Raw genomic sequence first — 25,261 nt, 5'->3', positions numbered from 1 at the left:
ACCTCAACCAACTACATGTCCACTCGTCAAATAACAAGGCTGCAGTGCCAGCCAGGGGCCCGTCGACCCATCAGACAGGATCAACCCTGTCCCAAGCAAAGGCGAGCCCCAACTGACCTGGAGCTCTGGGACTGAGAGAACCGACTCCTCAGATGCCGACGACATCTCATCCTCCTCGTCCTGGGTAAGGTCGTCCAAGTCCTCCTCCTCCTCTTCCTCAGGCCCCTCCTTCTCGCCCCCAGTCTCTGGCCCTGCAGGGGTCCCCTCGGACTGACCATTGATGCTGGCTACATCCTCAGGCTTGCCTGCGGGACTGCTCAGCGCCCCGTCCACGTCGGCGCAGGAGGCAGTGGCGCTCCCTGGAGATGCCCGGCTCACCTCTCCCGGGGTGGCTTCCCCAGCCGGCTGGTCGCCCTCCTTCTCCTGAGCCCCCGCCTGCCCATGGGGGAAGCCGGCGTCCAGTTCCATTGGATGCTCTTCTTTGATCTCCCCACCAGCGTCCGGCTCCTGGAGGCCCCCGGAAGGTTCCTCCCCAGGGTCCTTCGGCTCCACCTTGACCGTGATATCCACCCCACCCTGGGGGGAGTGTCGCAGTTCCAGGAAGGCCTCGGCCCGGGGCTCCAGGGCAGGCCGTCCTGCCTCGGTCTTCACAACAGTCCATCCATATGTGCTACTCTCAGCCGGGTCAGCCCGGCACACACTGGCCACAGGCGCGGGCACCGGGCTCTGCTCCTCTTTGTGGAGGACAGGCCCGCCGGTCAGCACCTGTTCCGAGGGCTCTTGTTTGGGCTGCAGGCCTGGGAAGGCACTTTTCCCTTCGGCCATGGGGCAGCTCGTGTCCATGGGCACGGGGACCTTCTCTTCGGGGTTGGACGCAACGGGCAGATTCACAGAGTTGCCAGACACGATCAGCGGCGGGATGGAGGAGGCCACCAGGGGCTGGCTCAGCGGGCACGGGAAGGACGCGGGGTTCACCAGGAGGGTGGTGATGGGGATGGGCGGTGAGCTCTGGGCCACGGCGGCACTCACGGGCTGGAGCACGTTGCAGCCGCTGCCGAGGCTGACCACCTTGACGGTGGTGGCCGGGACAGTGAAGATCACAGGCGCGGTGTGGATGAGGGGGGCCGCCTTCAGACACACAGAGGCCTTGGCCCCCTTCCTCCTGGCACCCCTCCGCTTCACGCTCGGCTTCCGAAACTTCGAAGGGGCCAGAGAGGGCAACAGGACCTTTGGCAGGGGGGCAGCAGGGAGCAGGGGCTGGGGCTCAGACGGAGGGAAGCTGCCCCTGGCCTCGGGGGACACAGCTGGCAGCGTCTTAAGAGGCTGGGAAAGGCCCAGGGGAGGCCCCGCCGGCAGGGGCTGTAAGACAGCCGTGGGCTGCAGGAGCTGCGGGATCTGAACCACCATCTTGCTGGGGACAGCTTCCGCCAGGGCAGACCTGGTGGGGGCCCTCGTGGAGGCGGGGCTGGGCTGCAGGGAGGGGATGATGGGGCGCGTGAGGAAGGGTTTCACCACAGACGAGCGCTTCTGTCTCCACGCCCGCCTGGAGAAGTGGTTGGCTACCGGCTTCAGCTTCAGGACAACGCCCTTGGGCAGCAGCAGTGGGTACCGGCTCTCACCCACCGGCGACCCCGGCTCCCAGCTGCCCTGCTCTGTGCCTGGTTCCGCCTTAACCTCGGTGGGCCCAGTCAGGCCTTCTCTGTCCCTGGCACCGTCGGCCATGTGCCGCAGCTCCTCCTGGATGGACGGCAGGCTGGCCTGTCGGGAACAGCAGAACGAACTAGCACGTGCCCGGGTGCAGGGAAAGTGGAAGCCTCCATCTCTGGGATCCTTCGGGGACACCGTCAGGGTCTCTACTCCAGGGGCTTTCATGCAGGACATGAAAGCCTTTCGATGCCCTACGCTAGTGACACAGGATAAAAACCTGCCTCATCTATGCATTAAGAAATGCTCATTTCAGGGGGCTGGAGTGATAGCACAGCAGGTAGGGCGTTTGCCTTGCACACAGTCGACCCGGGTTCGAATCCCAGCATCCCATATGGTCCCCTGATCGCCACCAGGAGTAATTCCTGAGTATAGAACCAGGAGTAACCCCTGTGCATTGCCGGGTGTGACCCAAAAAAAAAAAAATGCTCGTTTCAGGCTGCAGAGAGAGTAATGCGGCAGGAAAAGTGCCTGCCTTGCATGTAGCTGGCCTGGGGTGGATCCCTGGCATCACACAGGGTACCCCCCTACACCCCCAAGAGTAATTTCTGAGTATGGAGCCAGAAGTAAGCTCAGAGAACCACTGAGTATGGCCCCAAAACAAAGAAGTTGATATTTTATAAAAGAAAGAAAAAAACTACCATTTTTATCATTTCCCCACAAGTGCTGGTTTTTTGCTTTTTAAGGTGTTTTTTTTTTTTTTTTTTTTTTTGCTTTTTGGGTCACACCCAGCAATACTCAGGGATTACTCCCGGCTCTACACTCAGGGATCACTCCTGGCAGTGCTTGGGGGACCATATGGGATGGCCAGGGATTGAACCTGGGTTGGCTGCATGCAAGGCAAATGCCCTATTCACTGTACTATCGCCTGGCCCTACTTTTTAAGTTTTGAGGCCACAACTGGCCGTGCTCAAGGATAACTCCTAGTGAGTTATTGGGGGATCAAACCCAGGCGAGCAGCATGCTAGGGAAAGTGCCTCAACCCCTGTCCAGGGCTAAGTCCGGCAGTGCTCAAGCTCATGCTAAGCCTGTGCCCCCAACTTGCGCTGTCTCCCTGGGCCCCAACCACTCTTCTGAAACAGTCACAGAATCACCCTCGGAGGGCAGGTGCGGTGGGAGGGGCAGAGGAGGAAGGATGGCTGGACAAAGACGAGGGTCGAGGTTCTGGATTGATAACTGGAGAGTGAGGGGTTAGAGGCAATGATGCGCTGCCATCTCTGCGGGGGTCTCGGGGGTCCTGCCCAACAGCCTCAGCAGAGGGGTGTACCATACCTTCAACCAGAATGGGAGCCGGTGCTCCTCCCGCTCGATGGGCGGCTTCCACTGATGCGGCTGGATCTCTTCACAGCACTTCACCAAGATGGGAAGCTGCTTGGTCTTCTTGTAAAACTGGGCGGGAGGAAGAACAGACAGCATGCTCCCTCCACACTCCGTGCGGAAACACTGCCCTCGAACCACACGCAAGGGGGTGACAGCAGTCGGAGACTGACCCCCACACAAACAAAGAGAGGGCAGAGCCATAACACAGGCAGGATGGTGCTTGCTTTGCATGCAGCTGACCTGTGTTCAATCCTGGCATCCCTCCCCTAGCTCACCAGGAGCATCCCCTTAGCATCGCCAGGTATTGTCCCCAAATCATAAAAAATTTAAAAAAAAAAAGGCAGAGGATAATGCTTTTCCTATCTGATCAAACACATCTCTAATAATACAAACTTTGCAGATCATCAGTATCCTCTGATTTCCATCCTGGCTGCTAGGAAAGGGAAAACCTCAGGTGACTAAGAAACAAGGCGGAGGATGAGAAAGGGCTGTTGCATCAGATTTACTCCCAGTTGACAGCTACCCCTGCATGCCACACTCTTTCTACACCTGTAAAATCTTTCTAGGGGCTGGAGATAGTACAGGGGTAAGGAATCTGCCTGGCAAACAGCCAACCCCAGTTCAATTCCATGACCAAAAACTAAAAGATCAAATCAACTTTGTTTCAGTATTTAAAGTTGCAAAACAGGACCAGTGTCCAAGGGAGCCTTGAATCAGCTCCCTGCAGTGGTAAAATCTTTTGTTTTCAATATCCAGAAATGCTAGAGTATCAGTCTTGCCAGTGCTCAGAGAACCATGTAGCGCTAGGGATTGAACCCAAGCCTCCCACGTGCGTGCAACTCAGCCTACCAAGCTTGCTCTCCAGCCCACTAGTGGGGTGATCTTAATGTGACCTCCTAAGGACAGCTGTGTTACAGCAAAAGCTGCACTTCCAGGACTAGAACAATAGGGCAGGCCTATCTTCCAAGCATGTGGTCATGAGTTCGAATCCCTGGTGTTCAACATGCCCCCTCGACAATCCTGGCCCACGCTCCACAGCTTGGTGACTTACCCGTGTCTGCCCTCAGTCTTTCCCCCTTTTCTTGTCAACACAAGAAAACACAGGTCTCTGTCCTGCTTCTTTTCTCCTTTCTCTTGCCTCATATTTCTCTTCTGCAGAGAGTCTCTTACCCACACACCTGGCTGTCTTCCCCGGGGCCCCTCGGAGAGGATAGGCTCCAGCTTCCCTTTCTGCCCCAAGCAGAGCTCCCGGCGGCCGAAGACCTCTGGAACTTAGCCACAGCCATGCTCAAGGCCCCCCTCCACACGTTCGGACGAGCCTCGTGCATGAATGTACTGGCAGAGGAACCCAGGTGTTTAATCCCATCAACGGCCAACAACCAGAGACTTAAAAGCAAGCTCCCAGAAGCACGCGGCATAACCTACTTCTCCCTCTGGGAGAAACTGGCAAGCTACTGAGAGTTTCCTGCCCACACGGGAGAACCTCGAAAGCTTCCCATGGTGTATTCGTATGCCAAAGCCAGTAACAAGCTGGGTCTCATTCCCCTGACCCTGAAAGAGCCTCCAATGTGGCATCGTTGGGAAGGCCGAGTAAAGTGAGTCTTCTAAAATCTCATGGAGAGGTTGCTGAGACCCTGGAGAAATTCGAAGATCAACGGATGACAATGATGAATTTCTTCATCATGATGATGATGATGAAATTTCTCTTTATGAAATATTTACTTCAAGAAAAAAAAAGGGAGGGCTGGAGCAATAGCACAGCGGGTAGGGCGTTTGCCTTGCACGTGGCTGACCCGGGTTTGATTCCCAGCATCCCATATGGTCCCCTGAGCACCACCAGGAGTAATTCCTGAGTGCATGAGCCAGGAATAACCCCTGTGCATCGCCGGGTGTGACCCAAAAAGAAAAAAGAAAAAAGAAAGGAATTAAGTTTTAGATAAAAGGTCCCTCCCTTCACTGAGGCTAAAAAGGAGAAAATGCACTCGAATGGAATGTGCAGGAAGTGCTCTATTTAGGGAAGGAGCTTTGGGCCAAACCACGGACCCTCAGGGATTACTCCTGACTGTGCTCAGGGCTCACTCCTGGTTCTGCACTCAGGAATTACTCCTGGCTCTGTGCTCAGGGTTCACCCCTCACTCTGCACTCAGGGATCACCAGTGGCTCTATAGTCAAGAATCACACCTGGTTCTATGCCTAGAGATCACTCCTGGCTCTGTGCTCTAGAGACGCCCTATGTGGGGCTCAGAGGACCCTATGCGGTGCTGGGGCTAGAAGCGGGGGCTGCAGGCCAGGCAGGCCCCAACCCAGGGGAATACTCACTTTGATGATGTTGTTGGGGGCTCTGCTCAAGTTGAGGTTCTTGATTCTCACCGTCAGCTGTTGGGCAGTCTTGCACGTAAGGAGGTACTTGCTGATCAGAGGCTTGGGCAGCTCCGTCCCTTCAAAGTGCTTCAGTCCTAACGCTAACAAACTACGAGAGCCGCAACGAAAGTGTCTCAGGCACTGCTCCCACAGGGCCTCCCCAGACCAACCCCCCTTTCACAGCCTACTCTTAGAGTCTCTAACTCTGGTCCAAGTCAAGACCACTCAAAAGAAAATGCTGGACAGGCTACAGCGATAGCACAGAGGGTAGGGCGTTTGCCTTGCATGCAGCTGACCCGGGTTTGATTCCCAGCATCCCATATGGTCCCCTGAGCACTGTCAGGAGTAATTCCTGAGTGCAGAGCCAGGAATAACCCCTGTGCACTGCTGGGTGTGACCCAAAAAGCAAAAAAAAAGGAAACACTGGATATTCACTGCGCACCAAGAATAATCAGGAGTTCACAGTGAAGTGAACGAGAAAACAGTCGGCAGGAATCACTGAAGACAGCAAACCATGAGGTGCTTTTCCTGTTTTGTTGTTTTGGGGCCACACCTGGTGGTGCTCAGGGCTTACTCCTGGCTCTACTCACAGGATCACTCCTGGCGAAGCTCAGGGACCCGAATAGGGATTGGCCACGTGTAAGGTAAGCACCCTTATTGCATTCCTTTATTGTTCTGTTTCTTTGCTTGTGTTTATCAGGAATAAGCCCTGGGCACTGAAAATAGCCCAAAAATTGAAGGGAAAAGAAATTAAAAACGTTTACAAATGTGCAGGTAGGTCATCACCGCCAGAAGGACAGTATTGGGCCCTGCTGAGTGCAAAGACACACCCCCACACTCTGCCCATCCACCATACCTTCCTTTTAGACTTTCATGCCCGTTTTTATTATCTAGGCCTCATTATTTCAAAGTGCCTTAAGAAAAAAACAAAGTCCTTCCTTTGGACAATGTGTGCTTTTGTTCCATGATAAACCCTTACTTGTCCTCAGCCTTGGTGAACAAAATCTTATCCTGGGGATTCTTGGCCTTCAGTGAACACACAGGAAGCAGCTCAGGATACATGAACACCTTGTTTGTTGCCAGAATCCATGCCACTTGCTTTGGTAAACAAGGAAATTCAGAAGCTGTAGGGGGGAGAAAAATCTGAGATAAGTGAAATTCTAGGACACATGAGGCTTCTTTTTTTTTGGACCACACCCGGTGATGCTCAGAACTTACTCCTGACTCTGCACTCAGCAATTACTCCTAGAGGTGCTCAGGGGACCATATGGGGTGCCAGGTATAGAACCTGGGTCAGCCACATGCAAGGCAAATGCCTTACCTGCTGTACTATCATTCTAGTCCCAACCCAAGGCTTCTTAAAATCCTGAAAGGCTCGAGGATGGAACTTGATACTGAAGGACTTGTCACAAACACTTGTCACATCTGCCATAATTCCAGGGTCTTGACCCCTGGAATCATGTACACACAGAGACACACATGCGCACTTCTGAAAGCAGTTATTTAAGAATGGGAAATATGGGGACTGGAAAGACAGCACAGCGAGTAAGGTCTTACATGCAACCAACCCAGGCTCATCCCTAGTACCCCAATCCCTGCCTGGAGTGATCCCTAAGAATAGAGCCAGAAGTAACTCCTGAGCATACCAAGGTGACCCAAAATTAAAAACAAGGGACCAGAGTAGATAGAGCGCTTGCCTTCCATATGACTATCCCTATTTTGATCCCTGGAATCCCATATGGTCCCCAACCACTGCCAGAAGTAATTCTAATTCCTGAGTGCAAAGCCAGGAGGAAATCACCGGGCATGACCCAAAAAAAAGCAAAAAATATAAATAAACAAATCACTGTCACTGTCACTGTCATCCCATTGCTCATCGATTTGTTCGAGCGGGCACCACTAACATCTCTCATTGTGAGACTTGTTACTGTTTTTGGCATATCCAATACGCCACAGGTAGCTTGCCAGGCTCTGCCGTGCGGGCGCAATACTCTCGGTAGCTTGCCAGGCTCTCCGAGAGGGGCGGAGGAATTGAACCCCGGTTGGCCGAGTGAAAGATGAACACCCTACCACTGTGCTATCGCTCCAGCCCAAATAAACAAATAAAATATTTAAATAAATAATAAAATATAGATATAATACACTACTATTAACCATGGCCACCACACTAAAAATTATATCCCTAGGAATTTCCAAGTTTATAACAATGATCACATTTCCTCCAGTTCTTCTACCCCCAGCTTCTCGAAACAATCATTCTACTCTGTTATTATGAATTTGGCTCTTATGAGATGTAAATTTCATATGAAAGTCACATCACACTGGAGCTGGACAAATAGTACAGTGGGTAGGGTGCTTATCTTATTTTTATTTATTTTTTTTTTTTTTGCTTTTTGGGTCACACCCAGCGATGCTCAGGGGTTACTCCTGGCTTTGCACTCAGGAATTACTCCTGGCAGTGCTCGGGGGACCATATGGGATGCCGGGGATCGAACCTGGGTCAGCCGCATGCAAGGCAAACGCCCTATCCGCTGTGCTATCGCTCCGGCCCCGGGTGCTTATCTTAAATGCGGCCGACCTGGGTTCAATCCCAGCACTCCACATAATCTCTACCAGGAGTGACCACTGAGTACAGAGCCAGGAGGAAGCCTTGAGCACTGCTAGATATGACCCCAAACCCAGAAAAGAGGGTGGATAATCATAATATTTATCTTTCTCTGCCAGATTTATTTAACTCAGGATGCCTTCAAATTTCTTTTATTTTTATGGCTGACGAGATCAGGCACGTTCAGGGTGGTATGGCCATAGACAGTGGTTGGGCTTTCGCCTTTCACGCAGCCAACCCGAGTTTGATTCCTCTGCCCTTCTCAGAGCCCGGCAAGCTACCGAGAGTATCTATCGAGTCTGCGTGGCAGAGCCTGGCAAGCTACCCGTGCATATTGGATATGCCAAAAACAGTAACAATAAGTCTCTCAATGAGAGATGTTACTGGTGCCCGCTCGAACAAATCGATGAGCAATGGGATGACAGTGACAGTGAAAGTGATATAAATAGAAGGAGATCTCATTACAAATATTATGATAAATGCGACTGCTTTTTATTTTCCTGATGAGGCAGATCAAATGCAGGGCTTCACAACACATGCAAGCCACATGCCATACTCCTGGCTGCTAAAATAAACTAATCCTAAGAAGAGACTGAAAACCTAAATATCAACCATCTTTACCAGATGGCAGTTAATCTCCATCTTTCCCCATACAAACCCTCATATTTATGTGACCCACATCGCCATCCTACCACTAAAGAAGGGATGAAGGCAAGGGATAGGATGAGCTTATCCTTCTTTAGTCCCAACTTTATCGTGTACTTGTAGAGCTTGGAGAAAGAAAGCCAAAGGAGGCAGAAAGAACAGAGGGTAGAGGGACCAACAGCCCGTCGCCTCCATCCCTGAGAGGCGTGGGAGCGCAGGGCTGAGCCTCGGCCCCTCACTGCGGGAAGCACCGGATCGGACATGCCTGAGCCCTACCAGTCTTCTTGCCAGTCTTCCGAGGGCTCCGTTCAATGCTGACATGAGTGCTGAAGTCTTCGATGAGCTGCACAGCTCCCGCCAGGTTACACGGCTGGAACAAGGTCTGAAACTTGGGGTTGAACTGATGGTGGAGGGCGATGGAGCTTTGCGCAAAGGTTCCCAGCTCTTTCTGGGAAGACAGGACAGGAGGGGAATTAAGTTAGAGTGAACACCAGTAGGTGGCCTCTGAGAATCATCCTCCTGAGAAGACATACTGGGCCAGGCCGTGCTGTGGTGATGGTGCAGCAGCAAAGGTTCTTGCCCTCACGGGGTCAATGTGGCACCCCCAAGTATCACCAAGCCCCACCACAAGTGATCCCTGAGCACAAAGCCAGGAGTAAAACTGAGTGTAGAGCCAGGAGTAAGCCCTGAGAACCACTGGGTGTGGGCCCAAAACTCCAACCAATAGGGAAATTAAAGATTAAGGTCTTTTTTTCTAAAAAACTTCAAAATATCATGAGCAACATGTAGACATGAAACAATGGCACTGAGACAAATGAATGACAATGAATTCAAGGAAAAGAGTATCAGAAACCTAAGGGGTCAGGATGGGTTGACACGAGGCAGAGCGCCCGAAGGCAGAGGACTCTGTCCTGTAACAGAAACCAGGGCTGATGTTTCTGGAGAACACGGGGAGTGCTCGAGCAGCAGCAGGGCATTCGGGACATGATCGGCGTCAGTCATGCTGCGAGGATGTGTGAGACAGGAATTTCAGGCTAACTGCATCCCCCAGTCTTGAGAGTTAGGGACACTTATAACCTTACAAGAAAGATCCTGGTGGTGGTAGCCTCCGAGCTGAGACTGGGGTTGGAGGTGGCAAGAAGGTGGATCTGCGTCAAGAGCTGGACGTGCTGAGGAGGAAGAGAAAAGAGAGCAGCAGGTCACAGTCCTGTCAGCCCAGGAGCCCAAGATGTTTGCGGAGCACCAGACAAGCTGTGCTTCCTGGAGAGACAGTTACACACCGAGGGCAGCCCCTGAGCAAAATAACAGAAGCGAAGAAACATTAACTGCCCGGCAGAGGGACCGAGATGAGAAATCGCCCTGCACAGGGCTGAGAGACACCTCAAGGGCTAGGCACTTGCTTTGCATGTGGGAGGTCTGGATTCCATCATGAGCACCACCCAGTCCCCTAAGCACTTCTGGGGGTGACCCCAACCCCCGAAAGCCAAGAGCCAGGACATTCCCGAAGCACCACCAGGTGTGACACAAGATGCTGAAAGAAAGGGGATGGATGGGGAGAAAGGAAACAGCAGTGAAAGCTGTACCACTTCAGAAGGAACTACTTAGAAACTTCTGAAAGCTTTATTTTTGTCTACACCCAACAGGATGGTGCTCAGGCCTCACTCCTGATGGTGTTCCGGAGACCATCTGTGGTGCCAGGGATCAAACCAGGGCCCACCAAGTGCAAGGCAAGTGCCATAACCCTGTCCCATTCCTCTTTGAAATATTTAATTCTGAATGTAGTTAGGGTCCTTAAACACATTTTTGGGAGGGGGCCCACACCCAGCAGTGCGCAGAGATCACTGCTGGTGGTGCTTGGGAACCATACGGAATGCTGGGGCTGAAACCTGAGTCAGCTATGTAAAAGGCAAACGCCCTACTTGCTATGCTATCACTCTCCCCGGCCCCCCCCCCCCCCGCCCAAGTACATTCTTACCTGAATCATAAGGACAGATATAATGATATGTAAAATCCTAACTCTGGGAGTGCGGTGACGCCAGCAGGCCTGTACCTGTGGGCCAAGTTCATCAGCAGCCTGATGGTGCCTTCAGGCTTCCTGATCCCCCAAAACTGCTGCTGTGCCTCAGGCTAGACCCCTACAACTCAGGACCAAATTTCCCAATAAATTCAGTGGCCAAAAGTTAGGTATGTAGGAGCCATACCCACAAACCACCTCTGGCTCAGCTATACAAGCTAATTTTTCAGCCTTGCTTCAGAGACCCATAAATAAATCTCAAGAGACCAAAAGCAGCAGTTAATGCCTCTGGCACCATATAAGCTCATTAATAGCCATGATCCAGAGATTCACAAATAAACCTTGGAAGAAAGCAACACTCTGCAGATATGCCTCCAGATCCAAAAGTCACCATCCATGGGGCTGGAGAGATAGCACAGCGGGTAGGGCGTTTGCCTTGCACGCGGCCGACCCGGGTTCAAATCCCAGCATCCCATATGGTCCCCTGAGCACAGCCAGGGGTAATTCCTGAGTGCAGAGCCAGGAGTAACCCCTGTGCATTGCCAGGTGTGACCCAAAAAGCAAAAAAAAAAAAAAAAAAAAAAAGTCACCATCCAGTTAAAAATGTAATTCTACCTGTACCACCCTGTCACCTACCTGTATCACCTAAAATCTTAGAATTCCTGGAGTGCACGACCATGTGATATTTCTTTCTTTTTATGGGGGGGGGTCACACCTGGCAATGCACAGGGGTTACTCTTGGCAATGCACAGGGGTTACTCTTGGAATCACCCCTGGCTGTGCTCAGAGGACCATATGGGATGCTGGGAATCGAAGCTGGGTCAGCCGCGTGCAAGATAAACACCCTACCCGCTGTACTATTGCTCCAGCCCCATATTTCATAGTCTACACCATTAATGTACAAGAGTAGCACACTATATTTGATGGGGTATAAAGTAGGAGGCAACCAATCTCACTTAAAAAATTTATCTAGGGGCCGGAGTGATAGCACAGTGGGTAGGGAGTTCACCCTGAACACAGCCAACCTGGATTCGATTCTCAGTATCCCATATGGTCCTCCAAGCACCACCAGGAGTAATTCCCGAGGGCAGAGCCAGGAGTAACACCTGAGCATAGCTGGATGTGACCCAAAAAGAAAAAAAAAAAATTTTTTTTAAAAGTCTATATATCTATCTAGGTAGATGAATAGATATTAGCACACAAGGCTCAACCTTTAACAACATGTTAGTAAACACTTATGCGAGGGCTTAATAGCTCCAGAGTGAGATACAACAATCTTCACATATTTTCTTCTACAGAAACCTTTTTTAGATCATTTTTAGTGGATTATTCATAACAAGCAATATAAAATAAATTATTAGGTCCTGCCTTGGGACAGACTTTGTGTTGGATCATTTGTATGACTGAAACCCAATCATGAACAGCTTTGTAATGATCTATCTAGCAGATAGTCAATAAAAAAATAAAAAAAGAAATGTGGAGTTCATGCCAGCTTGAGTTCATGCCAGCTTTAGTCTGCTTAATCAGTGACTGAAGAGGGGCTGGAGCAATAGCACAGCGGGGTGGCGTTTGCCTTGCACGCGGGCGATCCTGGTTCGATTCCCAGCATCCCATATGGTCCCCGTAGCACCGCCAGGAGTGATTCCTGAATGCATGAGCCAGGAGTGACCCCTGTGCATCACCAGGTGTGACCCAGAAAGAAAAAAAAAATCAGTGACTGAATAAAAAGCAGTATTCCTACATTAAACCAAAAATAAAAAAAAAAAAGATCCTAACTCAAGGACTGGAGTATAGTACAGTGGGTAAGGCAATTGCATTGCATGTAGCTAAACCAGATTTAATCCCTGTCACCCCATATAATCCCCTGAGCCCTGCCAGGAGTAATCCCTGATTTTAGAGCCAAGAGTAAGCCATGATCATTGCTGGGTGTAGCCCAAAACCTCCCAGCATCCCACATGGCCCCCTGAGCACCACCAGGAATAATTCCTGAGTGCAGAGCCAGGAGTAACCCCTGAGCATCGATGGGTGTGACCCCCAAAACAACAAAAGAGACAACAGGATGATCCTGTGGTCTCAAAGGGTTTAGTGGACGTAAAGACCCTATTTCTGATGAGAAAGTGCTAACTTGGGGCGCCTGTGTCTGGCCATGGGATGACCCAACGTTAGCACCACCAGGAAGTCACACCTGCTGCATCTGCTGCTGGAGGCGCTTCCTCTGCGCCGGGTCAAGGATCAGCGTCTGCTGCACTTTCTCCTCCGGGGGCTTCGCCCGCTCTACCTCCTGCTGCTGCTTGGCTGACGATTTCTTCATCTTCAGCTGCTCAAGGAGCTCCTTTACTGCACGGTGTTGCTCATTGAGCAAGTTTGCCAGGGGTTCCTCAAACCTGCAAAGAGATGATTAAACTTGAACATGAGCCCGAATCTAGAGCACATCCAACTGCTAACAGAGGACCAAGGGAGTCAGAATCATCCCAGCAGTGAAAACTTCCCTCAGCCACGAGGCACATCCAACAGCTATTAGCAAAGACTCAAATCCAGTGACTGTGAGTGGAACGTCCTCAGACAAACCCCTCTGTCTAAGAGTGACAGAGGACATTTTTCTGTCCAATTAAGCAAGCACTTAAGGTGCAAATGGGAGTTCATTCGTCTTCCATCACACTGAGAACCATCTGGAACAGAAAGTCAAGCATTCATCTTCAAACCCCCATCACTCCAACTTCCGCTCTCAGCTTCTCCCATTCTCACACTCACCAATTCATACTCCCCTGTGTTCCTTTCTTTTACTGTTTTCTGGGGGCCAAGCCCACTTGTGCTCAGGGCTTACTCCTGGCGGGGCCTAGGAGACTGTACAGGGTGCCAGGCTTCAAATCTAGGTCAGCTGTGAACAAGGCAATTGTGCTACCAGCTGTACTATCATTTGGGCCCTGGCCAGAGATTTTCTAATAAACTTTTTGGTCATACTGCTGGTCAACTCTCATCCCAGCCATGTCTCAAGCCCCTGAGGGCCTGGTCTACACTGTGTCAGTCACAGAAGAATTCATATCCCTCAGCTCCTCTTCTCCAGGCTTTCTCCTCTTCCCTACCAGCATCCTGCTCTCTGCCCCATCTCTCCATCCAATTAAGAGGTAGGATAGTCGACAAGGCATTTGCCTTTCCTGCCGCCGACTAGGTTTCCATTACGGGCACCCCATATGGTTCTCCAGTCCCTGCCAGGAGTAATCCCTGAGCACAGAGCCAGAAGTAAGCCATGAGCACTGCCGGTGGTCCAAATACCAACAAAATTCCCTAATAAAAACAATCCACCTGTTGAGTTGGTAAGTGGGACTGAAACATGCTTATGCATAGATCACATCATTATGCATCCATAGGAGGAAAGGCTGCATTCTACTCTGCCAATTCTCTCAGAGCTATGCCCTGGAATGAGTGAGTGGCTCAAATCTGGAACACCTTAAAGCAGTCTAAAAAGAAGAAAAAGGGAAATGTATGAGGCGGCTGGAATATGACCTGACTTGACTAGGGAATGCATTCACAGTGTAGAAATAAACCAAATTTTTACAATTAGTCTTGTAATTCTGTCAATTATTATTATATCAATTATTCTTCAAAAAGGATTAAAACCAGGGAAACCTTGAGGCTTTTGATAAGTCTTTTTGTGCTACCCACTATCACGGAGTGTGACATGTGTCTGGTTCTTCACCCTGGTGAGAAAGCCTGGACTCTTAACTGCGAACTCCCTCTCACATCTGGGTGTCAGCTGGGTCCCCGACTCTAGACAGGGGTCACCGCTGAGTTCAAATACGGGCTACACAGAGGCAGTGGGTCTGCGAAGCCAGTTCTGCCCCACCTGGGCACAAACCAGCCGTGACCTCAGCCCCCTCACTTGAGGATTGGACGCTGCTGCCATTCCAAATGGCTAGCAACAGATTCAAGCAGATGGTCACACAAACCATGACGGAAACCGGGGCAGAATGAAAGCCTCGACTTTCCAGAGGAGCCAACAGAAGTGGCCTTATTAGGTGAGGAGGCGCAGAGAGGAATAATGACTCTGAAGTTGGGGGCTGTCGTGACCGCCTGCAGGGTCCATTTACACTGACTAGAGATGCCGGCAAATCGAGGACAAAAGGGTCTCACGCACAGGACTGTCACGATGTGGCACAGGGTCTGTGGCTGGCTGCACGGCCCCCCGCACCTCTCCAGCACCGCTCACCTGGAGAAGTGGCTGAGGCCACCAGCTGCTGCTTTTCCTCCCTTCCCAAACGGATACAGCTTCATCTAGAGCTGCACCGCCCCATGATAAGGAGACGCGTCCCCGGGGCCCAACACTCCCACAGGGCTCTGCAGCCGCCCCCCAGGAGCAGCGGGGGGGCGGAGCATCCCACCACTCCATCCCAGGCCTTTGGTCAGCCTACCTGAGGGCCTGGGGGGTGTTGAAGTTGGGACGAGGCTCCGCCACACGCTCCTCCTCCTCCGGGCCGTCATCTTCCATGTTGGAGAATCCCATCTCATCTTGGAACTGAGGGCAAAGGGGGGGCAGAGGAGGGTGCTCCTGGGGAACGCACCGGGGAAGTGTGGCCAGCAGTGAGAGAGGGCAGAGAAGCAGTGGACTGCAGCAGTGTTCTCTGACCGTGTCCCCCTGCAGGCGGCACCTGTCCTGCTGACCAGGTGATTCTAAACCAGTGAGTCATCAATCTTTCCACATGTGCCTATCGGCAGTGGTCCCCAGACCAGTGGTTGAAGACCACCGGATTACAGCACTTCACGAGAGCAAGCATCGGAACCACTCTCCAGGGCCAGAGCGACAGGATAGCGGGCAGGCAATTGCCTGGCATGTGGCCAATCTGAGTTTGATACCCAGCAACCCATATGATCCCGAGCCTATCAGGAGTAAGCCCTGAGCACTGTCAGGTATAGCCCAAAAAAACAAAACCAACGCACCTCTGTCGCCCGACAGAGCTGCCAGACGGGATACAGCTCAGCTCACTCAAACTGAGCACAAACGTCTCTCAGAAGCTCAATTTATGAGGAAAAAAAAACAACTATCAATGTTCGGGGTTATTTAAAATTAATTTTCGGGGGGGCGGGAGGGAAACTGGGGACACTGGTAGTGGGAAATGTGCACTCATGAAGGGACAAGTGTTGGAACATTTTATGACTGAAACCCAATCAGAAACAACTTTGCAACTATGGGGGGAAAGGTAACTGAACGTAAGAAAAAAATAATAAAGATTAATTTGCAGTCTGCTGGATGTGGCCCAAAAACAAAAGGCCAGAGTGACAGTGTAGCGGGTAGGACATGCGCCTTCCATGCGGCCAACCCAGGCTCACCGTCCAGCAGTCCATACAGTTTCCCAAGCATTGCCAGGAGTGATCCCTGAACACAGAGCCAGGGGTAACCCCTGAGCACCACAGTTCAAACATGGTCCGAAAAACAAAAACTAAACAAGAATGAATTTGCAATCCCTAAAGATGGACCAGGGATCACTGAGGAGGCCACCTGAACTTCTGCAAAAGAAGTCCAAGAACAGCCAACAGAGACAGCAGGGCTGCACTAGCAGACAGCTCTGCTTACTCTCGCTCCCATGGGTGGACTGGAATGAAAACCGACAATCACTCATGACCACCAACCCAGAGGGGAACTAGGACCATACAGAGTCTTCCTGGGTCTCCAGTTTAAGCCCCACACTCTCACCCCAGAACGTGCACTCACAGTTTCAAACAGCTCCTCCATCAATTCATTCACTTCCTTTTCTGCAAAAAAGCAAAACAGAATACTGTTGGTACAAGTCTGTCATTCTGAAAATTCCAAGAAGACAGCTGCTTTATTGTTTTCATAAGGTTTTTGACAAAAATCCTCTTGGGGCTGGAGCAATAGCACAGCAGGTAGGGTGTTTGCCTTGCACGCAGCCGACCCGGGTTCGATTCCCAGCATCCCATATGGTCCCCCAAGCACCTCCAAGAGTAATTCCTGAGTGCATGAGCCAGGAGTAACCCCTGTGCATTGCCAGATGTGACACAAAAAGCAAAAAAAAAAAAAAAAAAAATTCTATCTGTCATTCAGTACCTTCAAAACATGTGTTAAGTGGCTGGGTACAGCACTAGCTTTACACATGGCTGACCCAGTTCAATTCCTGGTATCCCATGTGGTCCCCCAAGCACCACCAGGACTGATTCCTGAGCACAGAGGCAGGAGCAAGCACTGAGCAAGGCTGGATGTGGCCCAAAAACAAAAATAAAAAAATAAAAAAAGTATTGAGGAGTCAGAGTGACAGTACAGTGTGTAGCACTTGTCTTGCACATGGTTGATCCGGGTTCAACCCCCAGCCCCATAGAGGGTCCCCAAAGCTCCGCCAGGAGTGATCCTGGAGCACAAACCCAGGAGTAAGCCCTGATCACTACCAGGTGTTGCTCCCCCGTGTCCCCCAAAAATCCACATGCTGACCCCTAGGTCTCAATCCTTAGTTTAGTTTAGGGGCCATAGCCAGCGGTACTCGGGGACCACCCTGGGCTTGGTGCTGGGGGGTGGGGATGGGACCACTCCTGGTAGTGCTGGCTGATTACACGGCATCAAGGAATGGACCCAGGCATCCTGCATGCAGAGCACCAGGGGCTGCATACCACAGAGTCACTGCCTCACATCTCAGAAGGTAGGTGTTTTTTGTTTTTTAATTAATTTTATTTTTTATTGAATCACTGAGATACAGTTACGAAGTTTTCATATTTGATCCACCACCAAACCCCCACATACAACCCCTCCCACTCTCCCTCTGTGTGGCAGACATTTTTCACTTTACTCTGAGAAGGTAGTTTTATGGGGGTTTTTTGGGGTTTTTTTTTTTTTTTGGGTTTTTTTTTTTTTGCTTTTTGGGTCACACCCGGCGAGGCACAGGGGTTACTCCTGGCTTTACACTCAGGAATTACTGCCGGCGGTGCTCAGGGGACCATATGGGATGCTGGGAATCGAACCCGGTTCGGCCTCGTGCAAGGCAAACGCTCTACCCACTGTGCTATTGCTCCAGCCCCTAGTTTTATGTTTTTGTGAGTGTTGCTTTTGAGGAGGCACACCTGGCAGTGCTCAGGGCTGACTCCTACCTCTGTGCTTAGGAATCTCTCCTGGCAGGGCTCAGAGCACGATTTGGGGTGTCGGAGATTGAACCCAGGTTGGCCACACACGAGGCCCTACCCACTGTTCTCTCTCTTCAGTCGCCCAGGGAGGTAGTTCTACATGTGAAAATTGGAACCGGATGTGAGCTCAGTGATTCTACAATCAAATCCACAGTTTGTCAGCCTTGGCCTCACCCACTGTAGTCAATACAGGTTACCAGCTTCTGTCATTGCCTGGGACATCATGATGACTGTCCGCTGACACTCAAAATGGCCAGTAACAGATCCAGATGGATTATGAAAAATCATCACAAAAATAATGGCAAAAACAAAAGCCTTTACTTTCCAGATGCAGATATGGGAATTTTAGGGAAAAGGACAGAAAAAGACTTCATACTTCGGGGTATTCCGTTACTATTCAGCAATTCCATCAATAACGTTAAAGAGAAGGAAAAAAAATAACCACTCAGAAAACCTCTAAAGGACTGCCAATTCAACGAGTAAGTTGAATTCAAAATTCTGCTTTCTCAAATTAGGAGAATGGGATATAATGGGAATAAATTTATTAAAGTCATACAGTTCAGCTTTTTAAAAAACACTTTTTAATGTCCAGGAATAGATAATATGGCTCAAAACAATCTGAAGTGATCTGAAGGCTCTGGCTGACTCCAAGTGCACTCTAATATAACTGCTTTAAAGTGGTGCTCACCTCCGAGCAAGCAGAGCAGAATTTCAGATCATATGAGGACGTGATTCATTCTAGTAAAGTCTCGTAAGAGACAAAGTGGAGGGGCTGGAGTGATGGCACAGCAGGTAGGACATTTGCCTTGCAACTCGGCCAACCCGAGTTCGATTCCCAGCATACCACATGGTCCTCCGAGCACTGCCAGGAGTAATTCCTGAGTGCATGAGCCAGCAGTGACCCCTGTGCATCTCTGGGTGTGACCCCCCCAAAAAATAAAAAGCAAAACAATGATGGAACACCCATCCCTCCACCAGTGCACATTCCCCACCACCAATGTCCCCAGGATCCCCCCACCCGAACCCTCCCCCTGCCTCCATGGCAGACAATTTCCCCCATATTCCCAGCATCCCATATGGTTCCCCAAGCACCGCCAGGAGTAATTCCTGAGTGCAGAGCCAGAAGTGACATCTGTGCACTGCCAGGTGTGACCCAAAAAGAAAAAAAAAAGAAAAAAAAATCACGGACAGGAGAGATAGTATAAGGGTTAAGGCACTTGCCTTATAAGAAGCCAATCTGAGCTCCACACCTCATAGGATCCCCATAGGACTTTTTTGAGCTAAACCCAGTGGTGTTCAGGGCTTACTTCTTGCTCTGTGCTCAGTAATCACTCCTGGCAGTTCTCAGGAGACCATATGGGATGCCGGGAATTGGACCCAGGTCAGCAAGCACCCTACCTACTGGACTATCCTTCTAGCTCTTATCACAGTCTTTATGATCACGGAACCCCATAACCAGAGAAGTTGACTCTTCATCCAGAAACCTCAGAAAAGTTTGTTCTTTTATTGGCTAATATTACCGGCAACATACTAAGCCCTGGCTCTATGGCAATAAGCCATGGAAAGGCTCTGACAAGCTCAGTTGCATGGTCAGTGGGGGAGAAGCAATGATGAGAGACATGAGTTTCAGGACCACACCCGGCTGCTTAGGGTCCACTCTGGGCACAGTGCTCAGGGAATGTTCCTGCAGTACTTGGGAGACCATGTGTGATGCTGCGGATTCAAACCAGGGTCGTGGCTGCTGCAGCTACATACAGAGTAGATTTAAAGAATCTGAAGGACCAGGGACGGAGAGACAATAAGATGGTAGAGGGGCTAAGATGCTTGCTGCAGGCAGCTAAGCCCGATTCATACCCCCCAGAACTTTGGTCCCCAAGCACCACCAGGGAATATTCCTGAGTTAAAAGCCAGGAAAAGACCCTGAGCACGGCCAGCTGTGGCCCTGACCCCCACCCCCACTAAAAAAAAAAAAAGAAAGAAAAAAGCCCAAAAGATAAAAACTAATGGGCAGGAGGACGAATCAGCTTGAATAAGCTACAAAATTCATCTCAGCGCCAGAGCGATAGTACGGTGGGGAGGGCGTTTTACCTTGCCTGTGGTCAACCCAGGTTCGATCCCCAGCATCTCATATGGCTGATGCTCCTAGTACCACCAGGAGTAATTCCTGAGTGCAGAGCCAGGATGACCCGTGCGCATGCCGGGTGTGATCCAAAAACAAACTAAATTCCTCTTCGTAATCTGTAAAGAGCAGCGGGTGGATGTGGGGCAGCCACCACGCCTCGGCAGGCAGACTCACTGGTGATTCTCACGGCCCGGTCCGTGCGGAAATCCTCTGTGTCCGGCTCATCAAGGTCCTCCAGGAAGTTATACTCTGGATCATCATCATCATCCGCCTCATCTAAGACAAAAAGCGTTTCAGACACTTGATCTCAACCCTGAGCTCATTTCTCTAGTTACACTCTTAAGATAGTTAAAAGCGGGGCCAGAGCAATAGCACAGCGGGTAGGGCGTTTGCCCTGCACTCGGCCAACCCGGGTTCGATTCCCAGCATCCCGTATGGTCCCCGAACACTACCAGGGATAATTCCTGAGTGCACTGCTGGGTGTGACCCAAAAAGCAAAAACAAAAAAACAAAAAAGAGACAGTTAAAAGAATCTATTACAACAAAGCACATTCCTTTATCCTTTTCTTTCCTTCTGTGACAGGGGCCTCTCAAACTCTGCTCAGGGAGCTCAAGGTTAGGATTGAGGCTTTGATGGTTGATGTATATTTATTGGCATAGATGAATGACAATACTAAATCGGATTACAGAACCTGAATAAGTAGTATGATTTCATATTATGTTAGAAAAACAACCCTTGGCAAGTACGGTGCTTGCCTTGCACACAACAGATGGGTTTGATCCCCATATGGTCCCCCGAGCATCACCAGGTGCGATCCCTGAGCACACAGCGGTCAACCCAGGTTCAACCCCCAGCATCCCATATGGTGGGTCCCCCTCGTGCCACCAGGAGTAAGACCTGAGTGCAGAGCCAGGAATAATAACCCAAGTACTGACAGGTATGGCCCCAATTTTTTTTTAACTGAGTCCCCCCCCCAAATTCTACCTCTAATAAAACAAACAGAAAGTGCACCTCTCCCCCAACTTCACCTGGGGCTATTAGCACCCCTGGATTGCAGCAGCATCTCCAGGGTGAAGGGAACCCAGTATCACCCACTTTGAGAAACACTGATTAACCAATGCAATTTTGTTGTTACTTTGTGACCATCCCCAGCTGTGCTCAGGGCTCACTCCTGACTGCTCTGTGCTTAGGGATTATTCCTAGTGGTGTTCAGGGGACCCTGGGTGGTACTGGGGATTGAACCCTTGTTGGTTGTGTGCAAGGCAACCATCCTACCAGCTGTACTATCTCTTTAGCCCAACTACTGAAAATTTTACTGGAGATAATTCCTGCAAACAAAGCCACTTACCCTCATTGCCTACATCATCATTCATGAGGCCCCCTAGCCAATTCTTCCAGTCCTCGTCATCAGCTGTATGGGGGTCATACATGTCTGGGGTGATGTCTGGCGCCCGCAGCTCTGCCTCTAGCTGCCCCAGGGGCACATCTTTCAGAGGCATCTTGGAGCGGGTTCGGAAGGCAATGAGACTGTCATCCATGGGCTAACCGACAAACAGGAAACCAGAGCATGTCACTCGTACCCATGCTTCAAGACTGACTCACTTTCATCAGATTCTCTCTCTCTCACTAATCCTCTCTGTGTCCCTCCCTCTCCTTCCCTCCCTCCTTCCCCTTTCTCTCCCTCCCCTTCCCCTCCTTCCCTCTCTGTCTCTGTCTTCCTCCCTCTCCCTCTCTCATAGCAAATCCATACCACAGTCACATTCCTGGCCCTGTTTCTTCTTTATTAGGGGGTGTTTTTTGTTTGTTTTCTCTTGGGCCACACTCCGCAGTCCTCAGGGCTTACTCCTGGCTCTGCACTCCGGATCATTCCTGGCAGGGCTCTGGGAACCATTACTGGGGCTAGGGATCAAACCCTTGTTGGCAGTGTGCAAGAAAGCACAGCACTCTCGCTCCGGTCCGCGGTCCCTGGGTCTAACACTTCAAAGAGCCCCCAGACACTTCCACATGGCTTCATGCCTGGCTTTCTTACCTGACGTGTATCTGCGTGCCTCCACTTCTTAGTGTCCATTTTTACAAAGCAGATATGAAATGGCATCGCAGTGCTGTTGCTACCAGGCTTGGGGCCACACCGAGCTGTGCTCGGGTTTCACGCCTGGCAGTGCCCTTCCTGAAAAAGCCAAGGCCTCACGGAAGCACAGCACACGCTCACCCACCGAGCCACATTTCTAGCCCTCACTAGAGATCATTTTTTGTTTTGCATTTGTCTTCGTTTTTCTGGGCCATATCCAGCAGTGTTCAGGGTTTGCTCATGACCCTGTGCTTAGAGATCAGTCCTGGCAGATCCAGGGACCTGTGACATTCCAGGGCATCAAACCTGGGTCAGCCATATGCAAGGCAAGTGCCCTACCCGCAGTACTCTCTCTCTAGCTGTTACAATTTTTATTTTCATCTCAGCTCTATGATCCAAGGCCAAGGGCTTGTCATCACTTGAAACTGTCTGTCCCCTTTTTTCTCTAGACACCACAGCTGAGTGAGATCACGCAGTATTTGTCCTTCCCCTTAATTTACTCCGCTTAACCTGATGCCCTTCTGTGCCCACCAAGTTGCAGTGAACTGTAACTTGTTCTTTTAGACAGCTGCCCAGTACTCCATTGTGACTTGTATCACAACTTCTTGGTTCATTCATCCACAGTTGGACTTTTGGGTTGTTTTCATATTCTGACACATAAGTCTTTTTGAATTAGCATTTTTGTGTTATGGGTGGTGAATGCAGAGTAGCAGGAGGATCATAGGAGAGCTCAATTCTTACATATTTCAAGAGTATCATTCTGTTCTCCAGAGAGGATGACCATATGGCACTGCCACCAACAGTGAGTAAAAAGATCTTTCTCAATGCATCTACATCAACACTTGGTGTTTGCAGTTGTCTGGTCTCTGTCATCCTTATCACCATGAGATGACGTATCATTTTTGCTTTGGTTTGCATTTCCCTAATAATAGATGATGAACCCGCTAATGGCTATGCAGATGTCCACCCCTTGGGAAACAGCTGTTCATCACCTCTCCCCTTTTTTTGATGGGCCATTGGTATTTTTGTTCTGGGGCTTTGACTGCTTTATATATCTTGGATATTATCTATTATCTGACATGCAGTGTTGAATAAGAATAGCTTCTCGCATTTAATAGGTATCTCTGTATTAGAGCCAAAGTTTTTTTGCCATGTAAAAACTTTTTATTTGGAACCAAAGCAATAGTAAAGTGGGAAGAGCATTTGATTTGCCTGCGGCCAACCGAGGTTTGATCTCCAGCATTCCCTATGGTCCCCCGAGCACCCCCAGGAATGATCCCTGAGCACAGAGCCAGGAGTAAGCCCTAAGCACTGCAAGGTGTAGTCCCCCACAAAAAAGAATAAATCTGAGTATTAAATGATATTTCTGGGTCCTTATTCTGAAAACTAAACCATTTTTTTTTTAGGAATGTAAAATGGTAACATGGTACGGAGCAGTAGTATAGTGGGTAAGGTTGCTTGAGGCCATTCTGGGTTTGATCCCCAGCACACCATATGGCACCACGAAACTACCAGGAATGATCCCTGTGCAGAGCCAGGAATAAGCCCTGAGCACTGTCCAAAAAAGATTTAGAAGCATTATGACTGCAAAGTACTTCAAAATGACCCAAGGAAAAAAATACAAAAAGGAAGAGGGGGAGAAGGAATGATTCAACAGGCCCAGGGATCAAGGTCACAGGACAGAGCACACGTGTCGCATGCAGGTGGCCCACGTCTGCTCCCTGGCACTGCAAGGCCCCCTCAAACAAAAGCAGCCATAGAGCACTGCACTGCAAGGGGTGTAAGCCCCAGAAAAATAAAAAGAGTGACAGAGCAATGCGGGGTAACATTTAATATCTGGGGAACCAGGGTAAAGTCTGGGGTGCCTGTGTTCTACACTTAAAAATACCGTCACATACTTTACTCCTTCCTTAGGAGCTAGCAGGGCCATACTCCCCTCCCAAATGGCACAAACGAACTGAGTATCAGAGACTTCCAATTCCCGGGCTCTGACTCTGACACTGGAATCCAACAATCTTCCTGTTCCCCTCCCAGTCTGAGCCACAAGCACATCAGCCCACCCAACGTGCTCTGGGACTCAGGTCGTGAGGGTCACCTGGAAAGACTCCATGCAGACGGGACCGGAAGCCAGCTCCTCGTCCACCGCGTGCAGCTTCTCCATGAAAGTGCTGTCCCGGGTCTGCCTGGGCTTGGGAGGGGGCGGGGGCCCCATGGGCACCACCTCAGCACTGATGTGCCTCACGGCAGGCGCGCTGGTGACTTTCTCTGCCTGATTCAAAGGGGCAACCAGGTTAAAAAAGAAAGAAAAAAAAAAACACCAAAGAGAAAGACAAGGTCATCCCTGTGTGAGTGACGGCCCCATGCCAGCCGTTGTAAGAGGCCCACAGACAAAACCTCACTGCTGAATACAGACCAGAGGGAGCTACTCGGGGGTTTCACTGTTTCCAATCAAGCTAACAAGACAGAATCTAATAAAAATAGCTTCGGAACAGTCTTAGAAAACACAGTATGAGATAAAAGAAGGATAAAAACAAAATGCTCTTAATCACTCATTCTCCGGTCCTGTTTGAGACTAATGAAAGCCCCTTCTTGATCACTGAAATTCAGTTTTCCCTTCAACATTGACTGAGTTAAGGGACTCTGAAATCAAAAGTCATTAAAGGACTTCATTATCTTGAACCATGTTTGACAAAAGCTGACAACCCAGAATAACCACAAATAAATGATCTACTGTTGACAGTGTCTTTAACCAAGTATGTGGGAATGTGGATTTACCTCCGACAGCATGCTGCTCTCCTCATCTGTTTCGGTCATTTCGGAAGACTGCCTCAATCTGGATTTCTTAGCTCCATGGGGTAATGATGCAGAGCTTTCAACATCACTTTCCAACAGACTCTACAAACAAATCCAGATCATTCTGATATTTATGCTATTATCTCATTCTGAGCTTAAAGGATGTCAAGAGAAAAGAATCACAAAACATCAATCACTGGGCTGGAGAGATAGTACGCCTTCCTTGCACACGCCCAACCCAGGTTCAATCCCTGGCACCATCCCCTCTGGTCGCCAAGCACCGCCAGGAGTAATTCCTGAGTGCAGAACCAGAAGCAACCCCTGAGCATTGTGGGTTGTGGCCAAAAATTAAATAATAACCAAAAAAAAAAATCAATCATTGTTCCAGTCAGACAGTACAACAGGTAGAGAGCTTATCTTTAAAGCGCTGACCTGTATTTGATGCCAAGCACCATATGTGGACCCCTGGGACCCTGGGACATGCCAGGAGTGATTCCTGATCAGGG

General features: G+C 50.1%; 1 protein-coding gene across 2 annotated transcripts in view; it reads right to left on the bottom strand.

Moving 5' to 3' along the window:
• GON4L (gon-4 like) overlaps positions 1-25,261 on the bottom strand; it is a 49,977-nt gene that overhangs the window by 8,850 nt on the left and 15,866 nt on the right. The window contains exons 9-21 of one of the 2 annotated variants that reach the window (XM_055139891.1): positions 24,738-24,857; positions 24,058-24,231; positions 21,243-21,435; positions 20,068-20,169; positions 16,357-16,397; positions 15,059-15,195; positions 12,835-13,033; positions 9,718-9,804; positions 8,912-9,083; positions 6,365-6,509; positions 5,344-5,494; positions 2,977-3,093; positions 118-1,758 (exon numbers count right to left, since the gene is read on the bottom strand). In XM_055139891.1, the coding sequence (XP_054995866.1) occupies positions 118-1,758; positions 2,977-3,093; positions 5,344-5,494; positions 6,365-6,509; positions 8,912-9,083; positions 9,718-9,804; positions 12,835-13,033; positions 15,059-15,195; positions 16,357-16,397; positions 20,068-20,169; positions 21,243-21,435; positions 24,058-24,231; positions 24,738-24,857 (3,279 nt within the window). The remainder of the gene's footprint in view (positions 1-117; positions 1,759-2,976; positions 3,094-5,343; positions 5,495-6,364; positions 6,510-8,911; positions 9,084-9,717; positions 9,805-12,834; positions 13,034-15,058; positions 15,196-16,356; positions 16,398-20,067; positions 20,170-21,242; positions 21,436-24,057; positions 24,232-24,737; positions 24,858-25,261) is intronic. The other variant, XM_004619295.2, reaches the window with a different exon arrangement.

This window comes from Sorex araneus, chromosome 5 (genome assembly GCF_027595985.1).
Source record: "Sorex araneus isolate mSorAra2 chromosome 5, mSorAra2.pri, whole genome shotgun sequence".
In the NCBI taxonomy this organism is placed as follows: domain Eukaryota; kingdom Metazoa; phylum Chordata; class Mammalia; order Eulipotyphla; family Soricidae; genus Sorex; species Sorex araneus.
This window is presented reverse-complemented; position numbering and strand designations above follow the sequence as displayed.